The sequence below is a fragment of the Cygnus olor genome, chromosome 6 (assembly GCF_009769625.2).
Source record: "Cygnus olor isolate bCygOlo1 chromosome 6, bCygOlo1.pri.v2, whole genome shotgun sequence".
NCBI classification, from domain to species: Eukaryota; Metazoa; Chordata; class Aves; order Anseriformes; family Anatidae; genus Cygnus; species Cygnus olor.
In genome coordinates this window covers 4,431,179-4,450,097 of record NC_049174.1, presented here as the reverse complement: position 1 = coordinate 4,450,097, position 18,919 = coordinate 4,431,179, and the positions used below count along the sequence as shown (strand labels likewise).

Sequence of the window (18,919 nt, the reverse complement as noted above, 5' to 3'; positions counted from 1 at the left end):
ACCATCTGTTTATTAATGCTTGCCACATCTTGCTCCATTGCTCAATTACGCAAGTCCCTACCACACACTCTTCATTACTACTTTGTTCTACACTAATTTAATCAACAGTAATTATACCTCCTGAAAAAAATAAATAAATGCTTTAATTATCATATACAGAATAGTTCAAATAATGCAACACACTGTATTAATGAATATTAATTGCAAGTTAAGAGATTTTCTCTTAGGAAAATATTTGGAGGGATTTACTTCATCCAAGTCTCTCCCAGAATTAAAAATGGACTGGAAAAGACATTATCTTGAAGGTATATCACAGAAAGTATGCAAGCAGGAAGTTAAGAATATTTTATACTAATTTTTTTCTGATGTCTCATGAGAGAATTGTGCGTCCATGTTTCACCTTGGGGAAATGCTTTATAGTGCTTACATTTCACCACTTACGTATAATATTTACATTTATTCAGCTATTGGAGAGGCCTGGAATTGAGCTTGCTATCAAAGCACGCTCTATTTTATTATATGCCTTAGCATATTCATCTTTCAGTTCCAGATGAACCACAAAAAGAACCCAGAAAGCAACCTCCTTGAAATATCAAGATGGAATTCAGCTCAACCTCTTAGCTATAAAGCCTTTGGGCTTAATCAAATTCACAGTCAGAAGAGAACTGTTTCCAGAGCCAGCTCAGGTGCAAACCAAGACAGAAAACAGCTGCCAAGTATTTACTCTCTTCAGATTTAAACTTTCACAATGGAAATACTATTAGAAATTTCAGTATCGTGAGATTCCTACTTCGTTGGGCTGATTTTAGGGAACTTTAACCTCACCACCAATCTTCCTGCATATTCCGACTTGAAATTGGGAACACAGATCTAGATTTCATCAGGGTCTCCCTATCCCATTTTGAACCACAGCAGAGCAAATTTCCTTCTCAAGGCCAGCCTGACTGGTTCTCCTTTCAAAAAAAAAAGTGAACTGGAAAGCAATCTTACCAATGCCATTGTCAAAATCTCGTGTTGTATGGGGACACACAGGACAGCACTCCCCTGGGGGCACCTGTGGGTTCTCACACTCCAGCACATCTTGACACTGGATTTCATCGCAAAGAATAGCTCCGTTGTCACAGACGCAAATTTGGCAAGGCGAGGGCTTCCAAATATCCCTGTTCAGGTACATCTGGCCATTCTGAGTGCAGGCGATTTCTTCACCATCTTCTCCTGGAAAAAGAGTGAGGATATGTAAAGCATTTTCCAACTGTGAAATCAAAGGAGCATTAGGACGAGGATGAGGAAAGAGCAGGTCTAAAGACGAAAAGCAGCACCACATACATGAAGAAAACAGTCCACCAGCATAGCTGAAGTTAATATATAACCACCATATGAAATACCAGTCATCTTAAATGTCTTTCTTATTTTACCATCTTATTTCTCAGTCAAGGGGAAGTAAAATGGAGTTGTTGTGGAGAGGCACAACCCCACCACATGGTCTCAAATGTATATTGCCTTAGGAGTCTGGGTGCCTTTCTGCTCAGTGAGGTACTAACTCTGCATTGACAAACTCCTGCCACATGCCAGCTCTCTGCAATGTTTGCCCACAGGGCATTAGCGCATTTTCTGGGAAAAAGGAACCTGTGATACTTTTGTAAAGAATAAAAAAGTGCTACCTGCTCCCTGCTGCAAGTACTTTACACAGCCAGACTTACAATAGTGTGGAACAGACATGGTAGAATGTTTGGTGGAAAAAAGAAAAAAAAAATCATTTATTAGGACCTTGGCATAAGGTAATATCAGCATGGAGAGTGAAATCTTCCAAATAGGACAACAGGACACCAGTGCATACATAATTCGTTGCTATTGATATATGTTAACTACACACAAAATACCTCTTAAATATCTTAACTATACATAAAAGAACGTCCTACGTGGCCATTTATATAGGTGCAGCATCTACTGACTAAACGAATGTCCTATCTGTGTACGTATTTCTCATGTTTGTATGGAGCGCGTCCTATTTTACTAAAGTTATGCATCCTTTTTACCCTATCTACCCTTTATTTCTTTTTCTTGAATTCCATTAATTACATTTAGAAATCCATTCAATGTAGTTCAATGTAGTTTTCCAATCTACTGTCACCAAGACGGAACGACTTCTCTAGGTTGAATTCTCTTCTCTCTCTCTCTCTTTTTTTTTTTTTTTGTTCTGAGAAAACTTAAAATTTTCAAAAATTTCCCTATTTGAGGGGACATAACTGTCCCTTTAGGTATATAAGCAAACAGTCCAGGTATCTGTAGTTTTTTGTTTTGGGTTGGTTTTGGTTTGGGGGCGGGGAGGAGGGGGAGTTGTTTTTTTTTTTTAAATAATGAAGCAATAATCTCCTCCTAAAAATAAAATACAATTTTAAAATAAAATACACTTTAAGAAAAAAAATTCTTTGGTTGTCCAACATTTTTTTAAATGCCCTATCAGCAGAAAAGAGACTTTTTCACTTCGACCTAATGAATATTTCATCCTCTAAAGCTCCACACAACACAAGCTCCAGCAGAAGGAATGAACTGTCCCCAGACAGTCCCCAGGCCATGGGTCCCAAACCTGCAACACAAAAACCCCAGTGCCAAGATTCCCTCCTCAGAGCCATAGGCAGCAGAGCTCTCACATGCAGCTTCCTGTGCTCCAAACAACTCTCCTGACCTTGGGATACCATGGCAAGGATTAATCTTATTCTGGGTGGCAACTCCAGCTGACCACAGAAACCCTTCTATCAAAAATGTCTTTGAAACTGGAACAGTCTGGTTAAAATCTTGGTCTGAAGATTCCCAAACAGCTCTAATTTTGAACTGAAGTAAGACTGGGAACAGAGGTAGCTCTACATACATATTCTGGGTGCATCCCAGTAGTCAAAGATCACTATCGGCATTTTTTAAGAAAACCTGTTATTAGCATAACAATTAACAGCACTAAGCACAAGGTCAGCTTCACTGTTCTATGCATTTCTGCCCTAACTTGAACCAGATGTAAACAGAAAATCACAAAGCAATAAACAGGAACAGATTTAGGATTTCAGCTTCATGCCTTAACTCAAGTCCTGTTACTCCATCAATGTCAAAGCTCAGAGAAACGGAGCAGATGTGTCATTAACTGTTGCCTGCCATCATCAGCTTCTGCAGCTTTCCAACAGAAACTGAAATCCAAATTTATACCAGGTCATCTCCTCTCTTCAACTGGTTCATCACATACACTGACAAAACAACTCAAAGGGGTGCCACAGAAGCTTGGGAGGAAATGTTTTCAGTGTGAAGTAAAGACATCAACCAAGTGTGGTGCACAGCCCGTTTAGGATACTGTGAGAATCACTTTCCAAACTGCAGAATGCATTTTGAAAAGCACTCTTCTCACTTCTCCCTTGTGTGCATGACATAACGCGCTGTCTGACATATTTAGCCTTTTTCCCCCAGATGTCTGGCATATGGTCTGTGTCTTCCTTAATGCATCACCAGTAGAACTCGCTGTGCTGTTCCAGAGCAGCAGTTTGCATAAATGAAATTTCTGAGTTACTGAGCCCAAAGTCAGCGTTCTGTCATGACTTCAAATAAACCACACAGCAACTGCTTTGGCAAATCGGAGCTGCGCCAGGTGGTGACTAGCTTCTGCCAGAGCCCTGCTCGGTGGCTGGGGAAGAGATGGGCAGGCAAAGGGAGGGGGAAAAACAGCACATACTCACTTCTGGAAATATATTAAGAAGTCTGACTTCCTCTCAGATTGCAGATACACTGATAACTTTAAAAGAAAAGTAAATGTATTTTTTATTTCAACTCTTTTTTATCACGTTTGCTGTCTCTAGTTTTCCTTTGGGCTGTGACTGTGCTACACTAACAGTAACCTGCAGAGAGCAGATACTGCACCTCCAACTCGTCCCACAAGCACCTTTTGACTTTTCACCGTCAGATCCAAACTGTAGGCCTGTTATCCATCCATACCCAGACCAAGAAAGGCAGCAAAGGAAATTGTACTATTCTGTTTCTTCCCTGGCTTGGAAATGAACAAGTTTTTTTAATTATAGAGACCAAGTAACAAAGTATTTGTTTCACATGTTCTTTCTACCTCTGCAGTTGTAACACAAGATGCTGAACGACTCCAGAAGTCGCTTTGGAAATTGTTAATGTGGCAAAATGATTTGGTAGTCCATTAACCAATTCCTTTCTCACCAACAAGAAGTACAACTATTATTGCTATTGGACCCGACTACAGAATCCACAGGGTCACCGATCCATCTGAGTCAGGGAAAATGAGTCTCAAAGCAGCCTGCAAACACAAAAGGCAAGGTACAAAAAATGCCCTATGAAAAATTTAAAGACATTCATTTGTGTGCTTGTACAAAAGGACCTTTCTGAAAGAGGTTTTCAATGAAAGGCACCATGATTATAATGTGATTTTTTTTTCTGTCATACATTGATCTGTTGGAATATCATTTTAGCGTGAAAGAACTGCTCAACCAGAAGTCAAAAGTCATCCCCAGCTGATATATCAAATCATCATATTCAGAGACCAAGCATCAACTCTTTGTAAGTAGAAATCACATCATGGACTGACATACCCAGGCCCAGCTCCGACAACACTGAAGTTGTACACATTATTGAAGAAGAAGGGAAAAAAAAAAAAAAAAAAAAAAAAAACTCCCAACCACTAGATGGCTGTCAAAGCCCATCAGTCACACGAGCAAAGCCCAAAGGCATCCAGCAAGGGCGTGCAAGCCACACCCTGCTTTGGGCGTTTTTGCTGAGCTTGGTCTCTTTGCAAGCAAATATCCATGTTAATTCCCCTCCTCAACGAGCCAAGGACAGGAGGAACGTTTTAAGAGAGAGCATACAAAACCACTTAAATCTTGCACTACCAGCCGTGTACCATGGTGCAAGTGCACCTGGAGATCCACCACTTGCTCACTTTTATGGCACACGTTGACTGGTGAGCAGAGCCTGGACACCAGGCTGCTCTTCCAAGGGCTGACGCAGGGGAAAGAAATGGAAATCAGAGAGTAAAGTGGGAGAAAATGGGTCTTGGTTTGTTGATAGATGAAATGGTAGGGGAAAGGGAAGGATTCAACAGTGAAGCAGCTCCATTTCATTTCACTTTTACTCGCTCAAGCAGTGACATAATTAAAGGAGCGTAAATGCTGATAGACCTACAGAGGCAGAGAACACAGCCTAACAGAGCCAGAAGAGATGATGGCTGGTCCTTAAAGCTCCGGCTGCCAGTGTTATGCTTGCTTTCTGCCAAGAGGGACTTTTTGATGCATATTCTACACTAAGTCCAGTACTTTTTTACATTGCTTAACATAAAAAGTCTAGAACAGAAAAGGAAATATTACTGAATGAAAAAGACTGGAGACAAAACAACTTCTGCAGGTAGCTTCTCATCTTTGTCAGCCTGATTCTAGACTGTGAAAAGTATATGGAAATATAAGATTGCAGTAAAATACTTAGTGTTTAAGTTAAAAAAAAAAAAACTGCAAGAAAACTCTAGAATATGAAAAGCTGAGTTTCAAGTTATGCATTACAACTATCTAATCCTGCTGACTCATAAAGCAGAGGTGCAGAAGAAAATCAAGGTGAAAGATAGTACGTGCTAACAGCCATTCTGCAGATGTACTGTTCTGCATGTGGACGGAGCGCCAAGAGAGGGACAAGAGTAGCTTGGTGTTAACAATGCTTGATTGCCAGCCTGCTACAACATTAGCATAGAGCTTGATGCAATTCTCATTAAATCAATGGAAAAAAACTCTTATTTACTCCTATAGGAATCACACTGCCTGACATTTTGTCTTTTGATAACTCTTTTTCTCAGTATTCTGAGTAGTTTTGAGCACTAGCCAAACCACTGTATCACACAAATTCTAATGTAAGTAACAATTATTTTGAAAATCAGATACTTCTCAGGAGTGCTGAGAAATATAAAATCTATTTTGCATTTGTTCCATAGAAAGGATTCTTCTTAATAGTGACTAGCACAGACAGCTTACAGAGGAAAAACATATATGAGGAGGAACCTGGAATCCCTTAGCAATAATAGTAATAATAAATCGATTCAGTATTCACTTAATGTGAAATATTTGAGTGGCATTATCAAATCAAATTTGTGTTCAGATGTTTCCATTCAAGATGCATCATGCATCTCAATGAACTAGAAGTAATAGCAACAGCACAAGGATGCACTTAAATGCAAATAACAGCATTCTCTTAGAAAAGCTCACCAGTAACAAGGGCTTTAACACATCGTTAATTCCCTAAGAGTTACAGAAGATGAATGTCCTCTCCATGTCTTGAAAGTCAGTTAAATTCCCCTGCGCAGTCAAGACAGTAAGTTAGGAATGACACATACAGACCCATCGTGAGTATAGCACAGAGGACTTATTCATTATAGGACCTCAAGGTCCTACGAGGTGCACTGTGACATCTGTGTCCCAGGCACATCTGGTTCCAGGGACTGATTTCAGCCACATTTGAGAGACCTTGTGAGAGAGCAGGTCACTAAGGTACTGTGCTCCTGGAACTTTTGTGAATGCACAGGTTGGAAGAGAAGACAGCCCCAAGTTAGAGCCCCACCGAGGTTCCCTTGTAAAACAAGGGGATAAATCCCTTTCACGACACTTTTGGGAAAGTATTTAAAACACAAACATGTAGGAAAACAGGCTTCATCGGAAATGTTTCTTAGGAAAAGAGGAGCTTTGTGGTGTTTTTTTTTGTTTGTTTAATTCATTCTATAAGTTCCTGCTTAAACACCTTATAGGATAACTTGCAAAGTTCATATGAAATAAATATTTTAGAAGCATTCTACAGATTGAAGAAGTCCAGTGGTCTTAGTTCATCACGAGATTTCAATGCGATTGTTTAGTCAGTCATCTAGAGAAAGAGCTGAAGCCCTTGTGCCTTGTTTGGGAATAATAAAAGACCCAGGGTGTATTCCTAAATAACGCAGGTAATTTTAAAACGTGTATTTTAGGAATGGAAAATTACAGAGACTCAACTGTTTTTCTTGCAAAGTCCACTACCATAACATTAAGTATAAATAAATACTGCCAAGTATCAAGATGTAAGTCAGCTCCCAAGCAGGGACTTAATTAACTGCTGAAATTGCTACAGCAGTTAACCGGAGCCTTACTGAATACATGCACTTTGCAGCTGGCCAGCTGTTCTGGCTGGCACTACAGGGAGGGAGTTCACCCACCAAGGTTTGTCAACCAAGAAAACCCAACCTCCAAGCTCTGAAGAGCAGTCCAGAAGCAAAAATCAATGATAAACCAATATATGTTGACTCAGGAGAAGAGAGAACCTCCCACGTAAAGGCCTCTGAGTGTGATCTGGCTATTGGTTTTATCCCTTCCAGAAAATTTTGCCAAAATAAATAATTCTGTTTTCCATCTCAGCACTGTGATTCAAAATTTGGATGAATGGGGAAAGCTGAAAAGCAAGAACCACGCTTAGGATATTGTTAGACTCCTCTGAATGAATTTTAACTTGATATTCTAAGAATATAACTGATTCCCCACATTTCCTTAACTGGATGGGAGCAATACTACCCCAACATTTGGTTTGTTGGTCCAGATTTCCCCTCACTCACAGGTTCACGTAGTTATGGCTCAACCAGTGAGAACAATAGTTTTGCTCTCTTTTTTAATGGAAAAATTTGATTTCCAAAACACAACAATCGAGAACAATATTTTAATTACGAGGTCCAACACATGCTGGATATGAAGGTAGAATATACTGGGAGCCCTTCTGGTAAAAAGGATTTCTCTTCCTGGTCCTACAGTGTTATCCACTGTTTCTTATACTGCTCAATTCATTAAGAGTATCTGATGGTGTTGTATCTGCATATTGACTTCATCATTCCTGAGCTAATTAATGAACAAGGCAGCCTTTCTAAAGACCCCATCTTATCCTATGGACAGGGCAGTGCACTGGAAAGATTGGTCACATTGGTCTTTTTCTGTGGGTAACCTTACAGCGTTGAGTCTGTGCATAGCAGAAAAGCATTTGGTTTAACTAACTCACTAGAGTCATCCCGTAAATAAGGACAGGTGTAAAAATGTCTTTATTTTTCTCCACTGTTACTTTGGTTCAGAAGTAGAATGGCTGGTCAAATTCCTTGGTAGGAGAAAAGGTTGAAGAGGGAGTTTGAAGAGCCTGGCCTGCAGCAGTGCTCATACAAATAGTCCCTGATGACAACAATCAAGCCTCAAGTATACAGTGAGAAATGGAATTACTTCCAAATGTCTGAGGCTGCACACAGATCGTTATGTGGAGGCATTCGGGGCATGCCTGAGAAAACACTGTAGCAGATTTTGGCAGTTGGAGGAAATCAGTCAAAAGCTCAAGTCCGTAGTGGGGTGCCTGGTTTCTGCTGGAGCCCATGCTGCCACAGCACACTGCTTGGACTTTGTCCTTCGAGGTCATCGCGGTGCAGCCAGTTCAGCCATATCCACCTGTCCCACAGTTTACTTCCCAACTCGGGGCAGGCAAAGCCTAAAAGCGTGCTTACCCTGGCAAATTACTAAGTTTTACTATTTCAAAAGAGGCTTGACGCAACAGAGGTCATTTGATTTTCTAAGCAAAGCATTTGAACATAGTCTTGACTCTGGTATGACAATTTTAAGTGGAATCACTTTCATTGCTGGACCCGCAGGAACAGCAGATTCTTTTGATGGAGGCACTTACAAAGAGCGTGTGCAGAAATACTTCCAGTCTGTGGAAGCAGAGTAGGGCCAGGGCTCGGCACTGCTGAATTTTCACAAAGTTCTACAATATAGGCATTGCCTTTAAAATTAAAACAGTTAAAACTGCAAGGCTGAATGCTTTGGCTTTGTTTTTGTAGCAACCATGCTCCGACAGAGGGAATTCTGGCCAACCTGATGCTGCAGATCTTATCAGGATGTAAGGAACTGTGCCTAACGTCTAAAATAGCAACACTTTAAAATGAAAATGTAATATTCTCTGTCTACTTTGGCACACTATTCTGGAATCTGTGAGCTCTTGATTTGGGTCTTTCCGAAGTCCAGTCTTAGGCTGCTGTGCACCAGTAAAAAAAATGATGCGTTTTGGCTGTGAAGAAACTTGTATCAGCAAGGCGCAGTTTCCACACTCACAGGACGTTTGGATTCCTGCGATAAATCTACAAGTGCTTCACAAGCAGCCCTCCTGGTCATCCAGCTGGCCAGAAACCGACTGCCCAGGTGATGGGGTGAGATTGCGCTGCGTCAGCTCCTGGAGAACCATTTCTGAAAGCACAAAGGGAGCTGCTTGCTGCGCAGTTATACAGGTGCCTCGCACTGCTTTGTGTTTTCATCTCATGTCAGATGATGAGAAAATACATTTTGACACCTGAGCACTGTAAGTAACCCCTTCTATAAGCATATACTTTGCAGATTACTCCTAATAAAGAATCATAGAATAATTTTTTCATGTATATATTAAAGAATACATTGTACCATTCTCTGACAAATGAAACAGACATAAAGAGGATCCTTAATTTCGTATTAAATGTTCTTGTAACTCCTCTACCTATTATTATATTATCATCAATATTATTCCATTTTAACTTTTTTTCCAACTCTAATCTTTCCTTCCTGAAGTTATATTTCATCATAGGCCCTGTAGAAATCTCCTGCCTAAATAACTTTACTCGCTTCTTCATCAATGTTTTAAAGTGTCTGATTAATGACAAGAATATAGCTTACAATTTAACTCAAAAAAAAATCATGTCAGATCTGCGATGTGTGTTTTAAAGAAAAATTACTCTATGCAGTCTAATTAGCTTAACTACCTGTGGTGAGGCGGGGAAGTAAGCTGCCATCTGCTGTGACACTAACAGTGGAGGTGGTCTGTGTGAACACCATATACCACAGCGTCAGCCTTAGCGGACTAAATCCCATGCTCAATTCTGATGGCAAACACAGAACAACCTCTTTGCTCAGGATGAGCAGATCCAGATCACTCGACCTACAGCACGTGCATCAGCTCCCTAATTTCTTGGTGGCCCATCCATTTACACACTCTGGTCTTGATCTTGACCTGAACGGCCCAAAATGGACATCTGAAAGAGCTGAAGAGTGGGCAGAAATCCCTTCTCTCTGCCTGCTGACTGTGCTCTCACTAACACAGCCCAGTACAGTTTGCCTTCACTGCTGCAAGCTCACATTGCCAGCTCATCTACTTGCTGTCCACACAGACCCTGGGTCATTTTCTTCAAAGCTGCTCCCCAGCAAGTCAATCCCCAGTTCATCCTCTTCCAGATGCATTTGCCTTTGTGAGGTTTCTGTCACCCCATTTCTGTCTAGATCCCTTTAACCAGCACCCCTGCCATCCAGCATATCAGCCATTCTTCCCAATTTAGCCACCAACAAAGTATTTAAGGGTGCATGCTGAAAAAAATTAATCTTCTTGGCCCCAGCACTGACCACTGTTGGAGGTATGCCACTATTAACTAGCCACCAGCTGGTCTTTGAGCTGCCAGCCATTACTCTTTGAACTCAGCCAGCTTTTCATTAACCTTGTTGTTTTCATTCACCTTGGAGCCCTTCAGTCCATACTTTCTCAATTTGGATACAGATGCTATGGGAGACTGCATCAAAAGCCTTGCTAAACTCAAGGTAAACAATATCCACTGCCTTCCCTTTATTCACCAAGCCAATTATCTCACTGTAGAAGGCAATCAGATTTAGCCAACTTGACAGCAACAGGAAAATTCATGAAGCAGCTAGCCCCTACCTGCAAGCTGATCTCGTCTGTGTACCCACCTACCAAGCTCGGGCAAGTTCCGCTGTTCTAGTTTCATATATGCAATAATGCTCAAAGTTTGACTGACAAATTAACTACTTTGCACTGTAAAAGAGCTGGTTTGCCTTCCTTATTTTGTAGGATTTATGTCCTTTGAAGTCAGACAAAATGGGTATGGATGTTGTCTTATTACATCTAAGAGAAACACACTTGCTGCTGCCCAAACATCCTCATTCTTTGAAGCCATACACATCAAAGTTCAATAGAAACGTACCATTACATTGCCTTTTCCACAAGGCTCTTTTACATTGCGGTTTGCAAAGTGTATTCACGCAATCCCCTAAATGCATCCTCTGCTGACTAATATCACCCTCTTTTTTAACTAAAAATAAAGATTTGTAATTAGTAAGAAAAGTCAATTCCATAATTAAAAATCCTTACATTCCAACAGGCTCAGCATTTCAGACTGAAGAGAAAACCACCCAGTGCGTGGGTGGAGTAGGAAGGTACTGCTGGAAAGCTATACTCATAATATGTAGTTTGTACAGCATAGCTATTCATTTGCTGAAACTTTGGGCCTCTGAAAATAAAAAAAGAATAGTAAGCAAGAAAGTCTTCAAAGATTCCAGCAACAAAACCTCGGTTTCTTTTCTGCTGCCATTACCTTTGCCACACTTCAGGCGGCTCGGTCAGCAACTTCTGGTTTCAAGATTATATGGAATAGGCTTTGGCAGCCCTCAGGGCATTCTAGCTGCTTTCTGCACAGCATCAGGGATGAAGCTTGTAAAGGAGCAGCTTAGTTTCAAATGCAATCAAAAGTCAGTCACATATGTGAGAGAGAAAGATGGTGATTCACATACATCTCATGTCCAAAAAGAAATTTAACTTCTGCAGAAATTAAACTTATTTGTTACTTACAGATACAGGAGTAATAAGCAATTTCCTTCTCTCAATGTCTAAAAATAAGTGTCAATAAGCAAGAAGTGAGCAGAATCCAGTCCATTTCAATAAAGAATAGGTATGAATAATCAAAATCCTTGGGACTGAATGTCAGAGCAGGACAATTAGCATCAGACAGGAATTTTTCTACATTTTTTTTTTGATTGTTGGAAAGCACCGAATTACTGAAATACCAAAGACGGTAATTTTACCAGATACATCCACTTGAAAACCCTTCTTTTTATTTTCAGAATGCTTGAAATAACATATTTCAGTCAAGAAAACATTGGCTTTGCTACAGAGATCTTTATACCAAGAAAGCCGTGTAAAAACAGACACCCAAGTCAAGTTGAGGAAAAGTGTTTTCATTGACCTGACCTGATTCTACCTTATTACTGAGTCATCAGACCTCTCAAGGTTACCTCAGTTCATCCTGAATTTCCAGCTAGGAAAGCCATGGATATTTACAAGCAGCTTCCTCTCTAACACAGACCGGTGTTTGCAACTCGCAGGATGTCTTCAAGTAGAGTTTTACATTTGCAGACCAATTTAATTTAATGTAATTACTACTAGAAGAAGGATAAAGCTAGGTCAGGGAAAGAATATCCCTACCCCATTTTCAAAGTGTTGTATAGCTTCCTTAAATTTAAGGAAGGAAGACACAGTTTCTTATTTTGCCTCTATGTAACAGGGGGATACGGTAACATTAACTTATGCTTGTTTAAATGTACAGGTAGACGTTGTAGGTAAAATCCACTGTGAAAGCAGAATTAGAGGTCTCTCTGCATATCTGGAGACTCCCTGTTACTGCATCTTGTGTTTGAAAAAGGTTATCTTTCTATTTTTTTTTTTTTCAATTTCATTTTTAACTTGGCTCTGGTATTGCCCCAATTCTTGGTCCATACATATTAAAAAAAAAAAAAAAAAAAAGCGATGAGCATAAAAAATGACGTTGAATGTTAAAAACAAAAGTCAGCAAAGAAAAAATCCTGTCCACCCTGTCATTTAGATGCATAACATTAATAAATGTTCTTTAAAAAGATACACACCAGCCTTTACTTTGCTCTCCTGCAGGATTAGGATTTCTGGGACAGAGGAAATGAAAGGCTTTCCTGCAGGCTCTCCTGCTTTTATTCATTGGATATCCTTCCATGCTTCAGGGATGAAGCATTATGAACTTTTGTCAGGCAAATTGTCCATGGTAAAAAGGGTTTGAATGAATTAAAATTCAAGTAGGGATCTGTAGTTTAAAACAAACCAGCCGTCATCACCTCCAGCAACTGTTTGCTTTGAACTTCATTTACTTTCTATTTCCCTTAGTTCTTCCTTTCAAAAACTACTTCATCATTTTTCATATCTTTTTAATTTTATCCTTCCATTGTTTCTTTGATACAAGCCTTTAAAAGCCCAGGAAGGCTGCATCCAAGCAACTTTTTTTTTTTTCCACAGCCAAGCTCTATAAATACTGACGTCTTTCTGCAGCAGTTAACTCTCCCAGCAGAGGTGGAAGCTGCAAGCAGGTGCCCATAATGCATAAATCATGCAACCTTGGCTTATTTTCCCTTTTGTTAAAGAATGAAAATCCGTGTGGTGTTGAGAGAAGTTAAATATTTGACTGCAAGTCCATGCTCCACATAGACTTGAGATAGCTCTGTGTGGGTGGTATGTGGGCACTCTATAATTCGAGTGCCTATGCCCTGTCATTGGTGTAAATGCTCAGTCTTCCACTGCATCCAGAAATCTGCAGGAACTACATAGGGAACCCTGGCCCACAACTGGGCTCTTCTGTGACCAGTCCTGGTTTTGTCTTTGAAGTGGAAATGACGAGCTGGAAGCTAGAAGTTCTGTGCACCACCTTCACCTTGGTTCAGCAGTTAAAGTCTGAGGCCTAGTTCATCTGTCTCCCAAGCCACATGATTGTACTGCAGACCCAAATGGAAAAACAGAAAAGAAAAAAAACACCTGGACTGCCATTACTATTACTTGGTCTTCAGTGCTATTAAATGATAAGATTTGGGGGATCAAGCCTCTGGAATGAAAAGACACCCAGTAATGCCCAAGGGCTTAATGCTTCTCATGCAGAGCACTGTTGTGTTGGATTCAGAGGCACTGAAATTTCTGATGCATCATATTACTTCAGCTCCTTCTAAACACCTTTCAGTTTATATGTTTTCTCTCTAACATAGCAGATGGCTAGAAGTGACTATTAGTGGTGAATTAATTGTGTCACCAATCATATCTTTCACACAATGCAACCAACCAATAAGTGCAGCCCGATTACGTCAACTAACTTTACAGATTAGGACTTTTCTTAAAAAATGGAATGGAATAGTTCATAGAATCATAGAATATCCCGAGTTGGAAGGGACCCATAAGGATCATCAAGTCCAACTCCTGGCACTGCACAGATCTACACAAAAATTCAGACCATGTGGCTAAGTGCACAGTCCAATCTCTTCTTAAATTCAGACAGGCTTGGTGCTGTGACTACTTCACTGGGGAGCCTGTTCCGGTGCACAACAACCCTCTCAGTGAAGAACCTCTTCCTGATGCCTGGCCTGAACCTCCTCTGCTGCAGCTTGACACCATTCCCGCGGGTCCTATCACTGGTGATTAAGGAGAATAGGTCAGTGCCTGCCCCTCCACTCCCCCTTGTGAGGAAGCTGTAGGCCGCGATGAGGTCTCCCCTCAGTGTCCTCCTCTCCAGGCTGAACAGGCCAAGTGACCTCAGGCACTCCTCATACGTCTTCCCTTCTAGGCCCTTCACCATCTTTCATAGCCCTCTGGACACTCCCCAACAGTTTCACGTCCTTTTTGTACTGTGGTGCCCAAACTGCACACAGTACTCGAGGTGAGGCTGCACCAGTACAGAGTAGAGCAGGAAGTTGGAAGGGACCTTCAGAGATCATCTAGTCTAACTGCATGACTGCTTCAGGCCTAATTAAAAGTTCAAGCATATTACTGAGGGCATTATCCAAATGTCTCTTGAACACTGACAGGCCTGGGGCATCAACCACCTCGCTAGAAAGCCTCCAGCCTCCAATTCCAGTGTTTGACCATCCTCACAATACAGAAATTTTCCCTAAGGTCCAGTCTGAACCTCCCCTGGCACAGCTCTGTGCCGTTCCCAGGCATCGTGTCATCGGTTACCAGAAGAGACCATCACCTGCTTTATCCATTTCCTCTCCTCAGGAAGATGTAGAGGGGTCCTTTTTAGGACCCTGTGGCCTCTACCTGAGCAGGAAATTATTGCAGGCTTTGCATGTAAACAGTGTTCTGTGATTTTAAAAACATCTTGACATATGAGCGTGATACAAGTCCATTCACCAGCTCCCTCTAGCAGTTTCAAGTGACTTCCAGGAGAATTCAAATAATGTTTTGCTAAACTCCAACATATCACAAATCCACCTGAGCATTTCAAGATCTTACTTTTCCTCAAAAAGCATCTCCACAGTTATTTTTAGGTTCTTATGTAATTCCATTTTCTGAACCACAAAGCTCTTCCACCTTACCTTCTTCCTCCAAAAACCAAATTTCTCCTCTGAACCTCTGTTTCCTTTCCCTAAGAAAATAATACATCTTTCCTTTACTTCAGCACCTTACATCTCTTGGAACGTTAAGGGATCCCTTAACATTACAACTTCCCATTTGAGAAATGTCCAGTAAAATTTAGGAAGAATCAGTAATTGCATTGGCAAGAAGTAAAGCAAAATGCCTCATCCTCTTGGGAAAAAAAAAATCATGACAGCTCATTGATTTAGTAATAGACGACCCTTTAACATCCCTTACCATCAGTTTAGAAATAGGAATCCAGTTCAGTGAGGTATGAAATATATGGGAATATGCTTTTGGTAACAAGAGGAGAGTCTGATGCTCATTATGAGCGAGAGGACATAATTGAGACCATTATCTTGGAACCTTAAAGCCTGTAAGATATTTTTATGTTGAAGTCCCTTAGGAGGTGAGGTTGCTTGAGTCACTACTCCCAATTCTGTGTAAAATAAGACTAACATCTATATGTAAATAAACATTTTTTTGTTCTACTAGCCAACTGAAATGCCTGAAATACTGTTAATTAATTAGGAACATTATACTTCAGACTTAGCACAGCTTTAGAACGAACTCCAATCTTTTACCTCCTTCAGAATATCACAGTCATCAAAGCATCCTTGAAGATACTCATATTTCTTATAGCTGAAGAAAAATGCTGGAAATAAGGCGTTGCATTCTCAGCTGGTACGACAAGTTACAGCTATTAAAAATCAGTAGCTACCAGTAAACTAGATCTTCTACCATTTACACCAGCTAAAGATTTTGACTTTTAGTCCCTCAATGAGCATCTGTTTTTTATATAGATATCTATCATTCTGTTCTAAGAAAGTTCCCAGAGGATTAGAAATAGCTGGCATCTATCCACAAAGTACACTAGAGGTCTGTGATAATTTCCAGAACACAGTGTCTCATTGCTAAAATTATTCACAGTATTGAAGAAATGCAATATTGCCAATGTCCTTCCTCAGCAACTCCTTCTCCACCAGTGGTTTGTGCTCTTGTAGCCTCATGCAGCTACTTCCAACAATCTTTTGTGCAAGTAAAGCCAAGTATGTTATCATTGTATTTTTAAAATATGAATTCTACCAGGTTAGAAGGGTCATACCTGGAATCAAATTTATTAACAGGTTGCTAAAATGAATGAATTTTTCCAAAACAAATGCACAGCAGGAAATGAGTTATTACTTTAGAAATTAAAAATGCACACCAGTGCTTATGTTGGGCAGACCTTCCAAATGCTCGATGAGCATCCAGTACTCAAAACCAGCTTTCTAACTTAGTGTAACTTCAATTTTGCCTTAAATAAAACAGTGATCTAAAAGTGAAATACTAACACACCAATGCTCATCTCCTTGCTTTGCTGCCCGGCTCTTTACAAAAAGCGATGTGAGATTTCAGACTTTCAGTAACAATGCGAACTGTACTAGGATGCTCTTAAAGTGATAAATTTATTTCATGCTCCTAGCCCACCCACAAGATTTTCAGGTTGCACTTTTGAGCATGAATGGGTTGACCTTCAGTTGCACTGAAGCTACTGGATCAACAGCATCACCCACTGCTTATATCGACCCTTCAGGGCAGCTGCCTTCTACACCAGTTTGAGCAGAAGGGCTGAGTTACAATTTTAAGAGCTGCAGAATGAAATGCACATCTAAATGTGGTCCTGTGTGCTGTATCCCTGAAGAACCACCAACACTGACGAACTGGGGGAACAAAAAAAGGAGCAACTTTCTGCCTCTGGTAATGAAGTATGCGTAAATTGATATATTAATGGCATGGTATCAAAATGGACAGCTGTCTTTCATAAAGCTCATTCTCAGCACGTCAGTAACTGCACTCCTGTATGTTACAGACACTGGAAAAAAAAGAGAGCAATGTATTTTCATAGTGATAAGTTTGACAAGAAAAGATAATAACCACGTTATATGAAACAGATGGTTTACACTGCTATGCTATAGATAAAGTTGTGTCAGCAATTCTGTAACAGGCCTCCCTGTTTCCAGTGGTTTTCTAGCTGGCAGATGAAATTTCCACATCAACTAGCAAGATACAATCCCAGGAGTTATTTGGTAAAGCTGGGGAAAAAGTCATTCTTGAGCTACTATTGGAAAAGAGAGAAGGTAGTTTGTGTGGGAGCAGATTGACAGAGGAAGTGGGGGGTTCCCAGCAGTTCTCCAGCTTCTACCAGAAATGAGTTTAGCAAGCAAGGTGGGATCTCATCCTGCTGCTCTTGGTGTTCCCGGCACCACTGCAGAACGATAATGCATATCGTATCTGTCATGTAGTGGCTCTATAGGTACAAATATGTGTGTGTGCAATATGCAGTTTTATGAACGGTTGTAAACCAAAGATAAGTGTGGTTAGAAACTGAAGATAACACAGATAAAACAGCTATTTGTGACAGATTTCATTGCTGCTGGAACTAAACCCAGATTTACAAACAATGTTCAGATACATTTCAGAGAATATTAGCTCAGCTTTGTCCTTCCCCAAAGCGTTTAACCTGAATACTGTTCTAAATACAGAAGTTAGGGTCCATCGTGTGCTCCCAACTACATAATGGGATTTGTGCAAAGAGACACAGAGGCACAATTTGATCTAGAGCTGATGATTATCTAAGATAATTGAGTGCATGTATGCTAAATGTATTTGTTGAAAATGAACTGATTTTTTTTAAGATCTATGTTAAAGGTAGAACTAACAAAGCTTCCAATGTTAAAGGTAGAACTAACAAAGCTTCCATTTCCACTCAGTTCTGGATCCAATCCCATCATGGTTTGGGCCGCTCTAATTTAACAAACACAACCACTTTTCTTAATTTCAGTAAATGTGGACTGGGCTCTCCTGTGTACACGTACTCAATTTACTTTATATTGACTAGCTTCGTTCTTCTTGTGCTACAAACTTTGGGGTATTCCAATTTCCTCTTATATTTAGGCCACAAATTCCTTATTGACGAGGAATTTGCTCACTGCTTGACGGGGGATTTTTTGGACTTATTGTTTTTTTTAATCAAGGTTGGGTTTTGGTGGTAGTGTTGTTTTTTTTTTTTTTTGTTAGAGGGGGTTGTTTTTCCTTTTTTTTTTTTTTTTTTTTTTTTTTTTTTTACTGTTGTGGAAGGCACTGAAAATGAATAATAAACTAAATACTGCCACCGTGGCAGACTAAATTTGTATCAGATGCTCTGAACTATCAAAGTTACTTTCTTATTTAAAACAGAACAATGTACAGAGTAAAACAAAGGTTACACCCATCCAAGCTAGGAAATAGTGTTTCATATATTTTACATATATTATAAATATTATAAATATTACTTTTATATTTATTATATATATATATTGTACATATATATACGTGTATATATATGTATATATATAATTACATCAATTAAGCGTCTGGGAAATCCTCCAGAGAGGCAATTTTTAGAAACTTGAAGACTGTTGCTTTGTTTCTGAGTGACTGAGTAATCAAGGCTGAGCACTGAGCTGTGTGGCATTTTGGCAGTGTATAACCTCTGTGTAGTTCTGTACAAGGACGTGTGACCACAAGAAACTGATACAAATTTGTGTTTACTTTGGGGCATGGGGTAGATCTTCCCTGTTGCTATATTGCAGGACAAGTGCACAGAAGTCTGCTTCCATGATGAGAGGCACCCCACTGCACA

The 18,919-nt window shown here is 40.1% G+C and overlaps 1 protein-coding gene and 1 long non-coding RNA gene across 3 annotated transcripts in view; both read right to left on the bottom strand.

Annotated features, from left to right (window-relative positions):
• The window catches only part of COL5A2 (collagen type V alpha 2 chain), a 106,290-nt gene that overhangs the window by 51,726 nt on the left and 35,645 nt on the right, over positions 1-18,919 (bottom strand). Inside the window, exon 2 of the mRNA XM_040560867.1 lies at positions 991-1,215. Within this exon, the coding sequence (XP_040416801.1) occupies positions 991-1,215 (225 nt within the window). The remainder of the gene's footprint in view (positions 1-990; positions 1,216-18,919) is intronic.
• LOC121071945 lies at positions 6,991-12,129 on the bottom strand. Of its 2 annotated transcripts, none has more exons than XR_005820864.1 (3): positions 11,429-12,129; positions 11,206-11,344; positions 6,991-9,420 (listed from the first exon to the last, which is right to left on the bottom strand). It is a non-coding gene; the product is annotated as an uncharacterized LOC121071945 (long non-coding RNA). The 2 variants fall into 2 exon arrangements; XR_005820863.1 differs by having other exon boundaries at positions 6,991-9,266.